The sequence below is a fragment of the Bos indicus x Bos taurus genome, chromosome 3, assembly GCF_003369695.1.
Source record: "Bos indicus x Bos taurus breed Angus x Brahman F1 hybrid chromosome 3, Bos_hybrid_MaternalHap_v2.0, whole genome shotgun sequence".
Taxonomy (NCBI): domain Eukaryota; kingdom Metazoa; phylum Chordata; class Mammalia; order Artiodactyla; family Bovidae; genus Bos; species Bos indicus x Bos taurus.
In genome coordinates, this window is record NC_040078.1 from 102,491,041 (window position 1) to 102,510,385 (window position 19,345).

The 19,345-nt window shown below is 48.0% G+C and overlaps 1 protein-coding gene across 7 annotated transcripts in view; it reads right to left on the minus strand.

The window, feature by feature from the left end:
* The window catches only part of KDM4A (lysine demethylase 4A), a 40,450-nt gene extending 24,731 nt beyond the window's left edge, over positions 1-15,719 (minus strand). The window contains exons 1-11 of one of the 7 annotated variants that reach the window (XM_027537507.1): positions 15,589-15,719; positions 13,171-13,347; positions 12,356-12,531; positions 9,866-9,980; positions 8,291-8,484; positions 6,169-6,218; positions 5,358-5,461; positions 4,838-4,975; positions 3,898-4,148; positions 2,989-3,188; positions 1,753-2,126 (exon numbers count right to left, since the gene is read on the minus strand). In XM_027537507.1, coding sequence (XP_027393308.1) covers positions 1,753-2,126; positions 2,989-3,188; positions 3,898-4,148; positions 4,838-4,975; positions 5,358-5,461; positions 6,169-6,218; positions 8,291-8,484; positions 9,866-9,980; positions 12,356-12,531; positions 13,171-13,308 — 1,740 coding nt within the window. In that variant the 5' untranslated portion in view covers positions 13,309-13,347; positions 15,589-15,719. The other 6 variants (XM_027537505.1, XM_027537506.1, XM_027537508.1 and 3 more) reach the window with 6 other exon arrangements.
* Positions 15,720-19,345: the final 3,626 nt, after the last annotated feature.

Genomic DNA, 19,345 nt, shown 5'->3' on the forward strand with positions numbered 1-19,345 from the left:
GGTCAAAAACCACTCTCCTCAACCATTTTAACTGGTGACAAAGTGACATTCTGAGCTCCATATGCCCACGTCCTGTATCCAATTTTACAGGTTCCTAATTTGGGAGAGAAAAAAAAAAGGCTGTTATTTATTTACTGCCCTGCTACCACCTAAAAAAAAAACCCAACCCTAGAAAAAACTTGACTCCATGGTAAGATTAATAATATATAATTAATAACTATATACATATTAATATATGGCCTCAATGCTGTAAAGTATTTACTCTCTAGTACGTCCTTGCTATTGTTAGCAGCTTCTGTGGTTGCACATCAGGAGGACGGTCCACAAGGACAGTGTGGCTTGCGCAGACAGCAAGATGCACAAGAGCGCACAGAGCTTGGTGAAGCGACTGGGATGCTGCCACGAGGAACAGAAGGGGCTCTGCTTTCCAAGGGGAAGAGCCCTCGCTTGTAGAAGTGACCACAGGAGAGCAGGGAATGGGGGTCAGAGGCAGTGGGAAAGCAGGGAAGGAGACACGGGGGTCACTGGCTCACCAGACTGCACCACGCATGAGAGGGAAGGGGGACTCCACATGGAGAAACAGCATCTACAGAAACTGAGCCTGAGATGCAGAAAAAACAGAAAGAAAAATCATACGGGTGTTAAAGACAAGAGGCAAACTAACCACAGAAACGCACTGCTGAAAAATTAGGAGAATTTGAATATGGATAAAGCATTAGTACTTCAGGCAAAGAAAAGATAAAGCCAGCACGTCAAATGTTAATACACAGAGATAATGCACGCACACCGGGATAATGTGTGCACACAGGGGGCTCGTGACAGTTTTCTGTTTGTGTATAGTTTAACAATGCTTTGGAATAAAAACTTCGGAGGAGAATGGATACACACGGATGGCTGAGTCGCTCTGCTGTCCAGCTGAAACTATCACAAGACTGTTATTCGGCTATACTCCAAAACAAAATGAAAAGTTTTTTTAAAAAGCAAATAAAAACTTCAAAACGACAAATTTTCCAAAGGTGAAGGGAACAGGGAATCGAGGAGAGCTTCTCTGTGCTCACTCCTACAATCTGCCAGCGGCCCCACCTCAACCCTCAGCCCAGATGCAACTTCACCACAGGCTATGAGGCTGGAGAGAGAGGTCACCTGGGCAGGCCTGAGTTGGGCTGTACCCCACGTGGCCCTGCTGTACCCCACGCAGACTCACCAAGCGCCTTTCTACACAGAACAAACAGAAAACACAGCTTCTGGCAACAGCATGTTCTGGGAGGAAGCCTGAGCAAACATGTCCCTATTGACGGCTCTGGGATTCATCCTGGTCTCCAAAGGGATGCTGGCAGCAGTGTCATACTAGGAGGGGGAAAATGAACACGGGGAGTGGCCGGAAAACTCCCAGGGCAGCCCAGGGTAAGAAAGGCCACATCATTCCAACCCTCAAACGCCAGGCTGCAAACACTGCTGCTCTAACCCTGCGCCACGAAGGCCAGGAGGGTCAGAGCATGTGCCCCGCTCAACTGAAGATCCACTGAGGGTGGCCAGAGAAGCGGCAAAGCCATTCTTTGGAGCAATAGTCACATAGAGATAACAGGGAAGAAAAAAAAAAACCGTCCCAGCAAAAAACAAGCTAAAGAGACCCAATGCCACCTGGCTTTTGCTTGACACAACTGCAGGCTGGAGGTCCATCCTGAGGGTCTCCTCTTGCCACTGGGGACCCTGCAGGAGCCCACCCCCAGTGGCCCACCCCAGCACCCATACCTCGGCCAATTCCCTCTCACTGATGCTCCGGGTGGCGCCCCCTTTCTTCCTGGCGCACGGCTCTCCTGGAAGGACCCTGCCATCCCCTCTGGCATAGCTGTGCACAGTGAGGACTCCGGTCTGCCCTTGGGCTCGGCAGGACAGAGGCTCACTGGTTTCAGAATCGGAAGAAACAGAATCCTGTGAAGAACCGGAGCCCAGGCTGGAAGATGATTTCTTTTTGGAGCCTGAGAAGACGAGGCGTCCAAGAGAAGCTGGGTTCACAGAAAGGTCCAAGACAGCTGCTTCATGCTCCTCTTCCTCGTCCTCGTCGTCCTCTTCCAGCTTGACGTTTTTAAGCTCTTCAAATTTAACTTCAGTGGAGTCAGAATAATCTGAAACACAAGACACGTTGGACGGAATCCACTCCCTCCTGCACATCTCAACCCCGAGAGAGGGGCACAGACCAAAGAACATGGGTGCTGAGGAAGGCCTGGTTTCCAACTCTGGCTCCACCGTAACGGGGGTCCCCTGCACCATCTGGGGCGAGCTGCCTCAGCCTCTCTGGGCCTCTGGTTTCCTCCTCTGTGATGTGAGGATGCTACTGCTTCCCAAGCCCAGCACACAGCACACGGCAGCTGTCCCTTCCCCAGAAGTCCCCTCAGCTCAGCAGAGACCCAGCGAGCCAGGCCAGGAAGTCTGCTCCATGGAAGAAGCTGTGCCCACAGTGCTGATGGCTCCCAGCACACACCCGGAGCAATTCTGTCCACGCAGAGGTCCCCCAAGCTGGGCCTGACCCGAGGCTGACACCTGCTCCTTCCAGATAAATCTACCCTTGATAACCGTCCGTGGGAAGGCTTTCAAACACGGTGCTGGACCACGCCGTCCCTTCCTGAAATACCAATGGCCCCTTGGGCCCCCAGTGAGCAAGCTCTCAGATGGCAGGTAGGCAGTCCCCATGCTGTCTCATCCCATGTCTCAGGGAGAAGCTCCTGTGGCACACCTGTCTCCTCCCCTTCCCGCCCCCTGCTCAAATCACAGGATACCATGGCCAGCTCCCTCAACAGCTGTGGGCCTTCCCCCACGTCCCTCCGTGACCCTAGGTGTCCCCACCCAGAGCGCTTCCCACACCCTGGTCACCATCTGCTCACAGACCCACCTCTCTCATGTCATGCCTGTGACCTTGCAGTGATGTGGCATCCAACATAGAACAGAACAGTTAGGGCTGTGGGGGAAAAAATACCACAACCAACTCACCTGGGAAGGTGAGGCTGTCCTCGACTTGGCGCACGGAGCTGTGGGTGGGCCTCACGGGAGAGAGGGCGGCCTGGCACTCCGCCATGTCGTACTGTCCGGAGCCCAGCTCCTCCTTGGGGAAGAGCTCGCTCTGACTCACCTCCTGCGGGATTTCAAGACAAACGCGGTGCCTCTTTGTCCCGATCCGGTGCTTGGCCAGGCTGCAAAGAGGAGGGCACGCTTTTTAAGAGCCAGTGTGTATATCTGCTTACACAAACACATCCCCACGCAACCTGACAGGAGCCGCCAGAGCCTGCTTCACACTCTGGAGCCACCCAAGACTGGGGACCTCACGGCCCCGAACCTGTTCCATCAAGTGCAGTTAGGGATGTCGTCGCCCCGCCTCACAGAGCCGACATGAGGCTCGGGAAAAGCTGTGCTGAGCATGCGCAGAACACCTGCGTACAGCAGGTCCCCCCGTGAACGTTCCTCCTCTCTTCCCCACACAGCCCCAGGTGGGGGGAACTGCTGAGGACAGGTCCTCTGGCTGAGACACTGACGACACTGCCCCTTGCCCTCACCAGTCCCATTCCCTGCATCACTCTCTCCTTTATAAAAAACCCTCAAGCGGCAGCGAGAAGGTGGGCTTCTCTGGCTCTGAGGGAGCCACACCCCCACAGACATGTGAGCCTCCCTCTGGGTGACTATGGCCCAAGGAGAGGTGCCATCACCTCTGCGTGCAGCATGAGGAAGGGTCTGAATACCTGAGGATTCTGGAGCCTGCACCAAGAACCTTCCCTCAGCTGTGCTCAAACACCCCGCTCAGAAGCAGCCCCTCAGCAGGTGAGGGGACCTACCAGACACTCCCCTACTCCCCCCCACCTGACCCCACCCCACCCAGGCAGCTGGGCCCAGGGGCTTCGGGGTTACCTCCTCTTCAGGTCGCCCTCCTCTCCATCCTCCACCCCCTCCGTCTCCTCCTCCTCTGGGCAATCCTCCTCCTTCCGGGCTCTCAGGGCCAGTTCACTCTCCTTAAGAAACTCGGCTGCTTCTGGTGTGGGCAGAGTGTGGTCGATGACGGTGCTGTCCTTCCCAGCTTTCCAGAGCTTGTATCTTTCTGGCTGGAACTTCCTCACAAACACGTCCATGGAGATCTTCACCATGTCCTTCCTGCAGGAGCACTGTCGCAAGGCGCCAGAGCGGTTCCAGGTGAGACCCTTCCCCAGCTCCCCCCACCCCTCTCTCCCACCTTCTCCCACCAAATGGAAAAAGAGAACAGCTTCAGGTTGAACTGTTTGGGTTCACAGGCTGAGGGCATCGCGTCCATGCAGAGCCTTCACACATGAAAGGAAGCAGGAGAAAAGGCTGGAGGACGCATGCCACTGGGGCGAGTCAACTGGGACGCTAGCCAGGGTGCGTGGAGAACAGTTAAGAGACAAGGCTCAGCATTAAACCCGGGACGGTCAACGTCCACCTGCCCTCTGCCACCTATTCAGGCCGGGACCTCGGCAGCAAGTCTACTCCCGGCCAAACATCCAGCCTTGCTGCTTTCTTAAAGGGAAGCCCATCAGATTTCTCCTCGACGGCGAACACCCAGAGCGGCTAGAGCAAGAAACAGCACTGCGTGTGTGGGTGCAGTGTTAATGCCCAACGAACTCAAGCACGGAAACCTCATTTTATACAACTCAAATCTAAACCAGTTTTTAAACATTCTCTGTGAACACAAGATGCTGGTACTTTTGCACATTCCCTGCCACTCCGTTTCAATTCCAGCAGCTCAAAGAAACACCAGCCAGTGTACCTAAGAAGGCTGGCTGGCTGGCTCAGCTGTTTTTAGACACAGTTATTATGAAGGAAACAGTGGACTTACCAGCACAGCTTGTTTGCCATACTCGATCCACCGTCGGGTAGCAAAGTTGGTGGATTCGGCACAGTTGAAGCCATGGTTAAAGCCAGCATGGTAGCCGTAAGGGAAAGTGATCATAAATTCTCCAGCTTCCTGAGTCACCTGAACAAGAGCAAACAGGAAGCAGTTGAAGGGCAGGAATGCTGGGCTCCAGCTCAGCCAGCACTCAGTGACCAGGGACAGGTCACAAAGCCTGTAGGGGTCTTAGTGTCTTCTGCAACATGCCAAGTCCCCGCACATCAGACACCATGACTGTAATTAATGACTCCTCTGGATTAACGCTGTTCAAGGGGGCTGGACCCTCCTCTGGCAGCAGGAAGGCGGGAACCCACCTTTAATGCACTGAAATCAAAAGGTGACACAGATTAGTCCTGGCCCACACCTGGTACAGAGGAGCAAGTAGAATAAAGCTCCCTGTGAAACACATGCCAGAAAGAGTGGTTTCCATGTAAGCCAAGGACTGCTGTGTGCGCAATCCGCTCACCTTGTCAAAGGGAATTCCGTATTTCTTCAGCATTAAAGGAGAAATCAAGGTCATCTTATGGCGGAGAAAAGCCTCACAGCTTTGAGCACTGCCTGGGAAAAAGCCTGTTTAATTGAAAATGGGTACAGTTAATACACGGCTCCACACTGGCTATGTAACCCTGGAGTCACTTCACACAGCGCATCTCGTCTAAATGTAAGGAGGATGAATCACCAAGGTGATCACCACAGATTATTCTAGCTCCAGGCCAGTCCTAGCGTTCTATGATGAGGCTCTGGACTGTCCCCGGTGTAGTGGTCATCAAATCCTGCTTGGGGGATTACCCTGGCAGCCTCTGTTCTCATAGAGTTTTAAAACTACTTAGAGCCTTTCTCCATTCACCAGGACCCTCAATCTTCTGTAAGTAACACATCTAAGTACAAATGACAAGCGCTTGTGAAATAGTCTCTCTAGAAGTACAAATCTACTAGAGTCCACTTACAAGAACCAAAGCATGAGATGCAACTTTGACTTGACCAACTGGGGTTCTAGCAAAAGAACCAGATCCAAGGTGACCAGTACACTATCCCTGGTCAAACAAACCCATGCATGATGAAAGTGAGGCAAAGACAGTCTAACGCTTACTAAGCCCCTTCCCAGGACAAAGTGGGGAAAGGCTGTGATTTCAGCTGCTCTGAGACGTACCCAAACTGGCAGTCTGGCTCACCCCCCACGTGTGGGCCTAAGAAAGGACCACTGACAGTGGACATCCGAGAGCCATGAGCGCAGCTCCCTGGCAGGTCTGACCCGGCCCACGGAGCGAACACCATACCTTTGGCCAGGCGCTCCAGCCGCTTTCCGTGCTCGGGCGGGACGGAGTACCTGTAAGTACACAGAAGCAGCGGCCACTGAGCAGAGGGCTGGCCCAGGAAGGGGCCCAAGGGCTCGTGCCCACTCTCAGAACAGCTCGAAATATCAGACTTTTCAACTTCCCGACCACAAGAACTAGAAAGGGATCTGGAGAAATGACGTATTAGACTGTCTGGGCACTGGAGTGGGAACCCACACTGAAGGGCAAGCGATTTTTATCTTTTATATTCATTAATAAGACGTTTATTTGATAGTTACCATGAACCAGGATTTATGGCACACACTCAACGTTGCTCTCCTTTATAATGTTATTCATGCAATAAAACTTAAACAAAGAAAAAAAAAAGAGAGAGAGAAGGAGGATGGCATTAAAGTGCTCCTGGCAGAGCCTGAAAGGCTTAACTGGGATGGGATAGAGAGAAAAATGGGCAACAAGGTGACGATGGATTAGGTACCAGAGACCTGGCCCCCATCTGCTGAAGAGCCCATTTCCCTTCGTCTCCTCAACAGTGCACTGATTATCCAGTAGCCACTCACGCCTCCAACACTGTGGGTATCCAGACACCATAGGATTGCCCTTCATTAAGAAACAAAAGGAAAAACTAAAAAACACATAGAAGACTATTTAAAACTTTTGCAAAACTGTTAAAAACTTCATATTCAGGAACTCACAGTAAGTCTAGTTTACCTTTATAGTGCGTTCTAAAGATGACTCCACAACAACAAAACCTTCCCATCCCAAATAGTTTTGTTATGAAACAAAACAGATGAGGAAACTATCACCTAAAGGGCTCTGGGATCCATCAGGCAACCCTGCACAGACGTCTCTGGAGGAACCACTTCAGGTGACCTAAAGAGTGTATGCAGTAACAAAGTCTAGTTTCAGGAACTTCAGAGTAAACATGGCGAAGACACAAAAGTTACTGACTCTAGATAGAAGTCTAGCTTCTAAGGAACTGGGTCAGTAGTCAGGGGGTAATCACTGGCTCAAAAGGGTTCCCCACCCCAAGACTGGAAACTGGAAAGGCATCTGACAGAACAGAAGAAAACCCCTGGGACAGGATGTGGCTGAAGAGGCTGGAAAAGGAATGGAGACAGACACAGCTTCCATGACTCCCCAAGACCTGGTCGGTGTCCCCTCCGGCCTCCTCGCGCCTCCATCCTCATAATCGGCACCCAGAGCACAAAGGACTTGCTTCCTCTAGGTACTCAACACACTGCGTTCACTCCCAAGTCTTTGCACATGTTGCTACAAACACCCAGACACGCTTTCCTATCCCTCCTAACCCACCACCCCACCCAGCCACATCCTCACATGCGAGGCCTCAGCTCGGCCATCACCTCTTCCAGGGGAGGCTTCTCTAGGCCTAGCGCTCATGTGCCTTCCTGTGTGGACCTACTGCACCCACTGTTCCCCATCACAGCTTTTCTCCCACTTTCTCTCTCTTGATCAGTCTCCTATCTGTGTGAGGGTGAGCGCCTTATCGGTCCTATGCTCTGTTGAAGGCACCACCTTCGCTGACGTGCTGAGATGGATGGGTGGGAGCAGGCAGACGAGAGGGCGAATCTGCCTCCCCAGCCACACTGCGGCTGCAATGAACAGCAGGGAGTGGATGCCGAGTGACCACGCGCCCCCTCGTGGGTTAGGCACACACTGCTGCTCACCAAATATTTTTTCCATGAGGAAAAGAAAGCTTTCTATCATCTGAAGGAGCGACTCCAGTCTTGGAAATCTGCCTCTAAGAAATGCCTCAGGCCTGTTCAGAAAAAGAAATCAGACAGCAGTGGGAGAGCTTGGGAGAGCCCCCGTGGCTCTCGGTCACTCAGCCACCTTCCGTATCCACACGATGGGACTAGGTGCCCTGCCCTCTAAAACCTGCTGCTCCAAGGGCAGGGAGAGCCAAGGGCAGGGAGAGCCCCAGCGCTCTAACAGCACCTCGCTGCTTCAAAGTCGGAAGAAAACGTAACACGCCAGTCCCACCCCAAGCCTGCCAAACCAGTATTTGTATTTTATCTCCATCCCAAGGTGGTCCATGTGCACACAGAGCTGACCAGCCCCGGTGCCAACTGCAGGCCGACTTTACCAGGACTTGGGCTCTCCGAAGTGCAGGTAATTGATGCTGTACAAGTCCATGTCTTCGGTGTGCCAGGCAAAGGATGTCTTCCACATGCCGAAGTACAGGTACGGGGTGTTCACACCCTCGATGGTGATCCCACTCTCCTTTTCCACCAAGTCCAGGATGGTTCTCAGCCGGCCAATATTCCACTCATCTACATGCTGCAGAGGATGTTAGATTGAATAAAAACTGAGGCTCTGAACCCACCAATTGCAGAGCAGGTCACAGGTGAGCTGTCACTTTTAACAAAGATTTGGCACACTGTTGAGACTGTGTGGACATAAAGACCACAGCACCTCTCACTCGCTGTTCAGAGCTGCCACTGGAATTGATGCCATTATGCCCCCAAAGAGCAAAGCAACACTGAACACTAGTAAGTGAAAGAGGAGAAAGCGAGGTGATAGCCACCTGTTCTAAACCCAAGATGAACAGTTGGCACAGAACCCAAATAAACTTAGGTCAAAAGAGGAAAGACCTCTCAAATCACAACAAATACAAAGCATGGGAATTTACTAATTGGTGACTTGCCTAGCCCTTATTTCCACTGGGCAGTGTCTTCAGTAAAAAGTCTACAGTGTTACCCTGAATTAAAAAGGTCATCGAGAAGCCCACCTCCTGTAAAGACGTTCTGGATTTATGCCTACAAGCTTCACTTCCCACCACCCAAAAAAGTGATCATCAACAGCAAAATTGGAATGCACTTTTTAAACGCCTTCCTTCAAATAATTTACAAAAACAATAATCTGAGTGATAATCCCTGAAACACTCTACAGATTTTTCAAATCATCCTAAAACGGTCCCAAATAGCCCTTTTTTGCACCACATGTAAGGCTGTCCAAAACCACTATATCCTAAGCCAATGCAATTCGTTAAAAAACAGCTTTTTCTATAGACTCTTGTTGGAAGATTCTCAAAATCTAAATGTTTCTTTTCTTAAATATATACCCCTTTCATTATATTAGTCAGTGATCTTTTTTTCACAGAAACCACATCGCCCTCCCCAACATTTCATTTACTGTGATCCCACCCTCTCTAGAACTCATCAGAGCTACCACCCACAGACTATTCTAATGGCCCTTGCAAAGAACACCATATCATCCAATTCACATGTAGACTGGGAGAAATAAAATTCAGTCACATGCAAAACTACCCCCGATTAAGCGAGCACAGCCCGTCAGCTGGCGGTGGACCACTCTTTTGTGCAAACACCCATTCAGCAAAACAGCTTTTAGGGGAACGTCTCTGGCAATCCAGTGGTTAAGAATCATTTCTCCCAATGCCGGGACCCAGGTTCAATCCCCAGTCAGGGAACTAGACCCCACACACTGCAACTAAAGATCTGCGTGCCACCACCAAGAATGAAGACCTTGTGAGACGCGACTAAGACCTATGCAGCCAAATAAAGAAAATGGTTAAAAAAAAAAGGAAAAAAACCAAAACAGACAAACAGCTTTTAGGTGTCTATTGCATGCTGGGCAGATGAAAATGGTATCAAATCACAAAACTGCAAAAACGCTGCATAGAGATTCCAGTGACTTTCACCTTTTCATAGAGAGTGCCATTCACATCTGCACCATAGATTGGGGGATTGAACGTGAGATTTTTCCAGTATTTCCGTTCAAGCTCTTCAAATTCACTATAGCGTGGGGTACAGTACCTTTCAAAAGTGGGAAAAAAAAAAAGGGTTAGCCACTCATAAGAGACTAAATTCATCAGGCATTATGGATAGCACTAGACACAATCCCCTGTTCCAGGGATAGCAAGACATTTCAAATGAACAAGACATAACCTTGGCCTTCAAGGTTCCACTAACTCCCTCAACCTCCCTTCTGTGGGTACCAGGCCCAAGGAAGGTAACATACACCGAGATGTAAACCCATCTTCCTTCAGAATGCTATCCTCCACTCTTTTAAAAGACCCTACTAAAACTACTCCCTGCTCCACTCACAAGTGGCCTGGCCACCCAGGGGGAAAACAGGCTTACAAACTTGTGAGAACCAACCACTGCAAATCCCTGTGTATCCACAGACAACCAAAAACCCGCCCACACATGGAGAGGTGAGGCCCTGGAACAGCAGTCACTTCCCTGCACTCTAAGGAAGTGTCTCCAAGAGGGCTCACTTGAATTGTCTCTGCTGCATTCCCACCATCCTATGCAGTGTGGCTAACATCCAACAAATAAGCATGCCTGAAAACAAAATAGTTTAATAAAAATATAAAATAGTCCTAAAAACATAAAAACAGGTTTTTGCATTATCAAATGTTCCATTGAGCGAAATACAAGTACATACATATGCTCAAACACACACACACACCCTATCCATATGTATATCCACATAATACTGTTAAAAATATCTATATTCTTTAGCTCAATAAAATCACATACTGAGAACTTATTCCAAGATAAACTTTTTAAAAATTCAAACCACTTAAAAAGTATTACACAATTTAAAGAGTAACGTGTAAACCTAGTATTTGAAAATACACAGTATAACTTGGCAAAAAAATATATATGATAAGGAATGGAAGACCAAACTGAAATTGTGTGGAGATAATGAGGTTAACTGGGGGGGTAAAAAAACAATCTTACTTTAAATGCTGCCTTACATTTTGATGTCAACCTAATGAATAATGAAGTTTAGAACTCTGAAGTTCCCTTTAAATACAAATAGCTACTTCCAACTGATCTGCTTTATAAATTTAGGTTGTTACCTACTGGATTTTCTTAAAACTGGTTGATCATGCAGACAGAAATCAAGGGTAAGAACTGGTTGTATTTCAGATGAAGAGAAAAGACACAAGACTGACTGATTTAAGAACAGATATCCTGAAAGGCAAGGCCTACTATATGTTAATGAGAGGAGACTAGAAGACCAAGGGGGCAGGCGGGGACTGAATGAGACCAATCCCAGGAGAAACAAAGCAAGTGTGCCTGGCCCAGTGCAGAGCTAGGAAGCAGACATGAACGACGACACAGGCTCATATCTGTGGAGCACAGCACACTGCTTCAACAGGCTTTTACACAGATTCTCTAATTAGACAGCAGGTTGGCCAGCAAAGGAGATGCTTTTAAGAGTTAGGCTGCCAAGAAAACTGGGAGCCCACATTCAGAACTGTGATAAGTCCAAGGAAAAGAGGCAGAGCACAGATGGAGCAAGAGTGAGACCTGATGTGAGATTACAAAGCGCTCTAAGTGTGAAGCCTGGCGAGCTGAGGCTCTCCCCGGGGCTTCTCCACGGCCAAGCCGGAGCCGGAGGCACAAAACATCTGACCGGCTGAAGCCAATTCAGCCGTGTGTGGACCAAAAAGGACTCGGGAGAAAAAGTGAGGAGAGGGGGAGGGACGAATCCCTTATGGAGCCTCAAAATGAAGAGACACAAGGGAAAGGAGAAGATTCAAGCAATAGGATAAGAATGACTAGTCAGTCCAACAAGGGGAATGCACAATTCATTCTCTGTATATCTGAGGTCAAATGAGAGCGAAATTATTAAAAACAGCACAGAAAAACAATGGAAAACAGCGGACCTAAACAAGGACGCTTCCAACAGAGACAAGAATGTACCAATGACCATGGAGTGACAGAAAACAGCAAACAGCTTGTTAGTTTACTCACCTTTGGTTAATGTCATAGAAAAAATGAGATAGGTAGTGAGGAGTTTGACATGATTAAAGACAGAAGGACCCAGAAGGAAGAGATTAACTTACTCTACCGAGGCCACTTTTTGATAAGTGGGTGTTATCGATACATCTGGCCAAAGCGCCTCTGAACCAACTAGAAGTTTCCCCTTTGCAACCTTGCAAATGATTAAGTCCTACTTTTGAAGGAAAAGCAATGGGATTACTCTATGTAAAAACATAGACGAGTTTAGACTGTGACTGTGTACTGAGAAATGTTTCCATGCAAAGAACAGCAAAGGAGACAGAGAAAAGCAGCTGAGCAAAGGGGACTTCAGTAGGATGGCAGCAGTCTTGAAGACCACTCTGCCCACGAAATATAAGGTCCCGATGCTAAAAGGAACGTGCTTCACTCACTTATCACTGTTGGCTATCTTGCGGAACTCTCGCACAGTCATGGCCTTCTTCTGTATGTTGTACTGAGTAAAGAGGCCAGACTGCCCCGTCACCAGCTGCTGGATGGGGGCAGGAATAACCAGGTCATCGATATCATCATAGGAGGCTCGTGGCTTCCACTCCTTTGGAGGAACAACCTGTAGGGAACACAAGGAACAAAGAGATCAGAAACCTCGCAAGCATGATCAGAGTCCACGAAGTGTGCAGGCCAACAGCTGATTTTACTAGAAAGTCACGTGGATTTAACCATGCTCACTCAAACACGGCAAAAGTCACACTGTCAAGCTAGCCCTGATCCAGTTCTGCTACCAACTAGCTGCCTAGACACAATGACCTAAAGTAAGGAATATTCATTCATTTTCAGCCTCAGAATATTATCTGGGCACCAAGAGAGAAGATTGAAGAGTTGATTTTCTCTCAATCTAACAGAAAGTTCATATGGGAAGCCAAATTACTATGAGAGTGCGGAATGAGAGGGAAACCGAGAAAGAGAGAAGTTGATTTGATAAAAACACCCTCTCCACCAAGAGATGGAAGCACCGCAGCAGCTGGCCCTGGGACGCTGGCTCTTTCCCTCCCTTTTAAAGATTCTCAACAGCTCTCCTCTAACCTAAAAAAAGAGATGTTTCAGATGTTAACGAAAGGAATTAACTTGTAAATAGGACAGCATATATTCAACTACCACCCCACCTGCCTTTCAGTAAAACTGTTCTTCAAGGCTTCATTTAGGAAAAATCTTACTGCCGCCCTCAGTCCCAAAGGCCTCCACCCCTCACCTTAGCCAGCCCAGCCCGATGAGCTCCTTGGGATTCAATATAAGCAATGTAACGACTGAAGTTTCGGAACTCCTCCATAGTCGGGTAGAAGGTCATGATCCGAGCACTGGGATTCAAGGTTTCAGATTCAGAAGCCATCTTCCCTCCTTTTTGAGGTCACTTTGGTCAGGCAGAAATCTGAAGACATACATTAAGAGCATAAAATTATACAAGATGTAATTAAGACTGAATGCTGGGAATGTCAGTGCTGAAAACAGCGAAAGAGGAAGAAAGTCTGCAGCACCAAGAAGACCTCACACCTGGAATCTGCCTGGGGCAGGTTATTTAAATGAGTAAGATAAATGGATAGAAAAGGTTCTGCCTAAATGATTCTGATGTATCAAAATTGCAGGTATTCAAACCTCATTTAATGGAGACATTGTCTCAACTAAAAAAGGGAAACTAATTATTTGGTTGTTGGTCCCATCTGACAAAGCAGCTGCCCCGCCCATCTTTACAGCTGCTCCCTTGTTCATACTTGGCTAATTAATTCTAAGTATTCAACTTAATATACTACAACCTGATTTTTTTTTTTAAATAAAAATCTATCTACGGGCTTCCTTCTAAGGCACAGATTTCAAACAGGATTCTAGATTCTTAAGAAAAGTTACTTAGCTACAAGATTACAAAGTTAAAGGGCTAAAAAGCATCCTGATATTAGTAGTCAGAGCTACGATTTTTAAAACCCTTAAATGAAATTGTTCTCATAGCTACACCGAAATGCAGTTTCAGCACAGTTACATGAAATCAAGGTAGAGACTAGTCCAATTGCACTGTACCCAGAACTCAAAGAACAAAATTAAAACAGGCAATAAATTGGCAGTACAGGGCAAACTTCATAACTGACTGGAGGTGAAATAAATACTACTTTGTTTTTAGATGAGGCCTTTGGCTAAGTGGGTGCATCCCCACTGCCTGGTAACACAATAGACTATTTCAACTGAATAAGAACCGAGCATACCAGCTAAAAACAGTTTAGAAGCAAAAAACTTATGTCCTTTTCTTCACTCAATTCCCCCAAATCTCAGACCCAAAATCATGGCAGTTCAGCTCCAAGAGTTCCCCTTGAGAGCTGGAGAGATCAGAAGGGGGAAAACTCCTCCAACATACCAACAATCTAGTGAAAGACTAGGAAGACAGCATGGAGCAGAACTGTCTAAGGTAGTAGAGAAGACAAGTCCCAGTACCTGCATCTCTCCAGCTTCCATTTCCTGGTGCTTTTATGCACCTTGACAAACTGTGCACGGTAGGTATACTGTAATCCCTGTTTTACATACCAGGAAATTTACCCAAAGTCCTGCAATGCATTCCCAGTGCTCCATTTCTCTGTGCTGCCTACATCATAATCTCCACTTAATCTAAGCCCTTTGCAAGGGCAGATCCAAGTGTAAAGGAACCTCAAGTTTTATGCAATCTTGAAGACCCCTTTCCTAAGAAAAGAATACAAAGTATCTTACTTTTGCAAATATAAATCATGTGAACACAGTGTTAGGCCCCATCCCAAAGCCTCCAAAGCCCCACAAGAGGCTTCATTTGCCTCTGGCCTTATTCATCTTTGTATACCCAAAACCTAGAACAATGCACGACACAAGAGTACACACTCAGTAACTGTTGAACAACCGATTTCCTTGCTCTTACATCATCTGCTCATTCCCTTTCTTCTACTCTAGGATCCCCTTCCCTCAATCTATTCCCTCGGGAAAGCTCCTGTTCCTTGACACCTTCCTTCCCCCACTCAGCAACAAAGCCTTGTGGTTTAAAAGAGCACTGCCCCAGAATTAAAACAACTCTGAATACAGATCTAGTGTCTGCCATTTATCAGCTGTGTGACCTTGGCTGTGTAAATTGCCCAAGTCTCAGTTACTCCTCCTGTAAAATGGGGATCCCAACCTCCTTACCCCGCAGGGTTGCTGTGATTAACTCAGATGATGCAAGCGAAACGCTAAGCACTAGGCCTGGTACTTACCAACTCAGTAAAGGCAGCTATTACTAACTATCTCAAACTCCCGCTCCCTCCCCTCGCATCGGATCCCGCAGGGATCGCTCCCAAGGTAGCCCCCGCGCTCCCAAGGTCTCCGAAGCTCACCGCGTAAACGTCCAGGCCCTCCCGGCCCCGCCGCCTAGGCGAGTGAGGCCGGGCCGCAGGAAGAGAAAATAAGGCCCAGTAGACCCGCCCACCCTTCCCGACGCCCATTTGCCAAAAGAGATTGGAAAGGGCCAATCTCAGGGCTCATTTTAGAAGCGCCTGCTTCCATTGGTCGAAAGCTATGCCTATCACTCACCGCAGAAGGCCGCTTTTCGCCCCTCCCCCACCGGCGATCACGGTCAAGGCTACAGAAGCAACAAATCTAAAGGATTCAAAAACCTGGTAGTTCTTACTTAAAGCCCACTGCCCCAAAAAGGGCTAAGGCTCGACTTCTGCTGTCGCCACTAGCCGATCACCCTGCTTTTCCAGCCGGCGAAGGACGAGACTCCGCCTCCTCTAAAGTCGGCCTCTGCGCAGCCGCACAGCGCTCCACAAAGTCAACCAATCCGGGGGCCGCCATAAGCTTCAACCCGCCAATGAAAGCGCTGTGAAGCATCCCCAAAGTCTAGGCGTATCAGTTTGCTCAGCCTATGAGCGCCGACTCGGGCTGTTGCCAGGAGGAAAAGTAGTACCACCCGGGACTGCGGCCACTGAGCACGTCGGCTGAGTCGCAGAGCCGGCCAATCGAAGGCGGGCTGTCCGTAGCTAGTCTGGACTTAAGACAGTTGAGTGCCTAGAAGTGGGATCGTTGGCCAGAGTAAAGGCGGTAATGAGGCCGTTGTAGGATGTTTCTAAAGGGTGGGTACAGTCTTTTGCGGGGTGAGTAGAACCCTTACCTAAAGTAAAAGTGCGCTCCGGACCCTTAGGGGTAGCTTCTGAGGTCAAAGAATTCCCGACTCGGTGACCAACCTGTCCCAGTTTGGGCAGCGCTGTCTCGGTTTTTAAAACGCTAATCAAGGGTCTTGGGAACCCCCTCACTTGCCGGCAAACCGGGACATTTCTTGAAAGGAGCAGTTCCTAAGGGGAAAGGAGCTCTGAGGGTCATTAGGACAAGTTTTGAGGGCAAATGTCCTTAGGGTCATTAAAAAGCTGTTCTTCAGTAAGCAGAGATTTGGGGGTCATTAGGAGTAGCTCTTGGGGAGGAGGGAGAAGATGCTGGAAGTCATTAGACACACTTGTGGAGGGCGAGGAGGATTCCTGGAAGTCATTAGGAACTGTCCCTGAGGGGTCGTGAGTCGCCCTAAGGAGCCCCACATTGTCAGGGGTGATGGGGAAGGAAACAGCTAGGACAGTCTGATAGGTCAAATAGAAAAGTAGAATACTCTCAACCTGAGTTATTAAGATGTACAAAAGTGCCCCCAGATGAGTAGGTCTGTGGTGCACTGAAAAGAGCTGTGCAGTCAGATCTGTGTTCAAACTACTCGCTCCTCTGAGGTTGGGTTTTCGCATCACTAAAAAGGAAAAGGTAATATCTGCCTTGCAGAATTGTTGTAAAGATGAGAGTTAATATATGCTGGCAAAGTATTAGGTAGAATGGAATGGACGTAGAGCAATTGTAATTTATACCCTGAGGCTGTGGAGAAGGAGATGGCAACCCACTCCAGTACTCTTGCCTGGAAAATTCCATGGATGGGGGAGCCTGGTGGGCTGTGGTCCACCGGGTCACAAAGAGTCTGACGTGACTGAGCAACTTCACTTTCTTTCTTTCTATAGTTCCTTTTGGAGAAGGAAATGGCAACCCACTCCAGTGTTCTTGCCTGGAGGATCCTATGGACGGAGGAGGTCTATGAGGTTGCAAAGAGTTGGACACGACTAAGCAACTAACACACACACACACACACACACACACACACACACACACCCTGGGACTGGTTATGTCCTCCCCCCAACCCCACCCTCTCCCTAAAAAAGCAGAGTTATTTCTCAAAAAAAGACAAGGGAATGACTTTTGAGTAGGCAACCAATAGCCTTTCACAACAGTTATAAAGGTTTTCTCTCTTGACCTACTGTGTTAGGTAACAGATTACATTGGTTAGCTCAGAAAATTGCTAAAAGTCTGAAGAATCCAACTTGGAGTATACATAACAAGGAAAATCACCCACCACTCTCCTCAGTGTTGCCCCCAAACATGAGGTGCTTGCTTCACTGACTGGCTGCCCTGGGCATGGATACAGTTACTAGCACCACTTTACTACCAACTACTCCAGGAATTTAATCTTGTAACATTTCCCACTGAGGCCAAAAAGGATTTTCCAGGATTGCTGTTACTTTGTATCACTAGCTTTCCAGTTGGTCTGTGTGCATGAGAGGTGGAACTGCAATCCCTTTCTCTTTCATCTTCCTGTATCTCTGACCAGTTTATCTTAGTCACCCTTTTACACTCATCTTTCCTTTCTCACCCCTTAAATGTTCACATCTGAAGCAAACTAATCTATAGTGAAAGAAGACCAAGTTGGGTTTAACTTTGGGTGGGAACAGGGAATGATGGCGGTTAGCATAAGGAATGCTTCTGTGGTGTTAGTAATATTCTGTTTTCTCCATCTGCAAGGTGGTTATTACAGTGGTGTGTTCACATTGCTTTGAGCTATATACACTTATAAGTTATGCATAACATTCCATGTATACGATACGTTAATTTTTAAATTTAAATTACAAAATTAATTTTAAAAAGCAAATTATTTTTAAAAGAAAAAAAATGTTGAAGTCTTCATGGCTCTCTGACCTTTGTCCTCTTCTCTCATTCTACACCAGAGGACTTCCCTGGTGGCTCCAACGGTAAAGCGTCTACCTACAATGCGGGAGACCCAGGTTTAATTCCTGGGTTGGGAAGATCCTCTGGAGAAGGAAATGGCAACCCACTCCAGTACTCTTGCCTGGAAAATCCCATGAACAGAGGAGTGTGGTAGGCTACAGTCCATGGAGTCACAAAGAGTCGGACACGACTAAGCGACTTCACTTTCTTTTCTTTCTTTCTTTTCTCATTCTACAAACCCACATAGGTGTTTTACAGCTCTAGCATTATGACCTAGAGCAAGTTACTTAATTTCTCTAATCCTTAGTTATAGCTAAAATTGGAATAGCACTTCCCTTTCTAAGTTGTGAGAACTGGATGAGATATTGCAGGCAGAGCACTTAGAAGTCAAGCTGGAAGGTATTAAGTGCTCAGTAAATGTTAGCTGTGATGGTGGAAGATGATGGTGGTGGTGATGATACAAAGCACTCAGCATAAAGCCTGAAACAAGAGCTCGATGCACTTTCACTCTCAGGCTTCACTCATATGTGCACACTGAGTGCACATTGATACACCCATTCTGTATTCCAATAAAGTCTCCCCTGAGTTCAGATCCATATATCCTCCTATTTCCGGACACCACCCCCTCCACCACCTGGGTATCTGCTGCTAAGTCACTTCAGTAGTGTCCAACTCTTTGCGACCCCAGAGACAGCAGCCCACCAGGCTCCCCCGTCCCTGGGATTCTCCAGGCAAGAACACTGGAGTGGGTTTCCATTTCCTTCTCCAATGCATGAAAGTGAAAAGTGAAAGTGAAGTCTCTCAGTTGTGACCCCATGGACTGCAGCCCACCAGGCTCCTCCGTCCATGGGATTTTCCAGGCAAGAGTACTGGAGTGGGGTGCCATGGTATATAAAACCCATATGCCCAATAAAGAACTAATCTATTCACTCCAGAAATGAGCTCCACCTCCTAGGACTCCTATCTCAGTGAGGCAGCCATCCATCCAATCACTTCCCCGCCCCCCTCAAAAAAAGGCCAGAAACCAGTTTGCAACTAGGGATTCCTTGATATGGTCCATCACTTCACCCACACAGAGTTCACAAAGCAAGTGCTTTACAAGTGCCTAGATTTGTTTACATGCCCATCGTCTTCCATGAGACAAAAATCTTGAGAGGATCACTTGGGTCTTATTGGTGGTATCATTTAGGAATGTGTTCTGTTGCCAGAAACACAAAACCCTAGCAACAGTAACTTAAACAAAATTATTTTTCCCAAATGTAATAAAAAGTTTGAAGGGAAGAGGGGCATTTATTGGCATTGGCTCAATGTTCCACAGAGTCACCAAAAACACAGTCTCCTTTCATCTTTCTCCATCA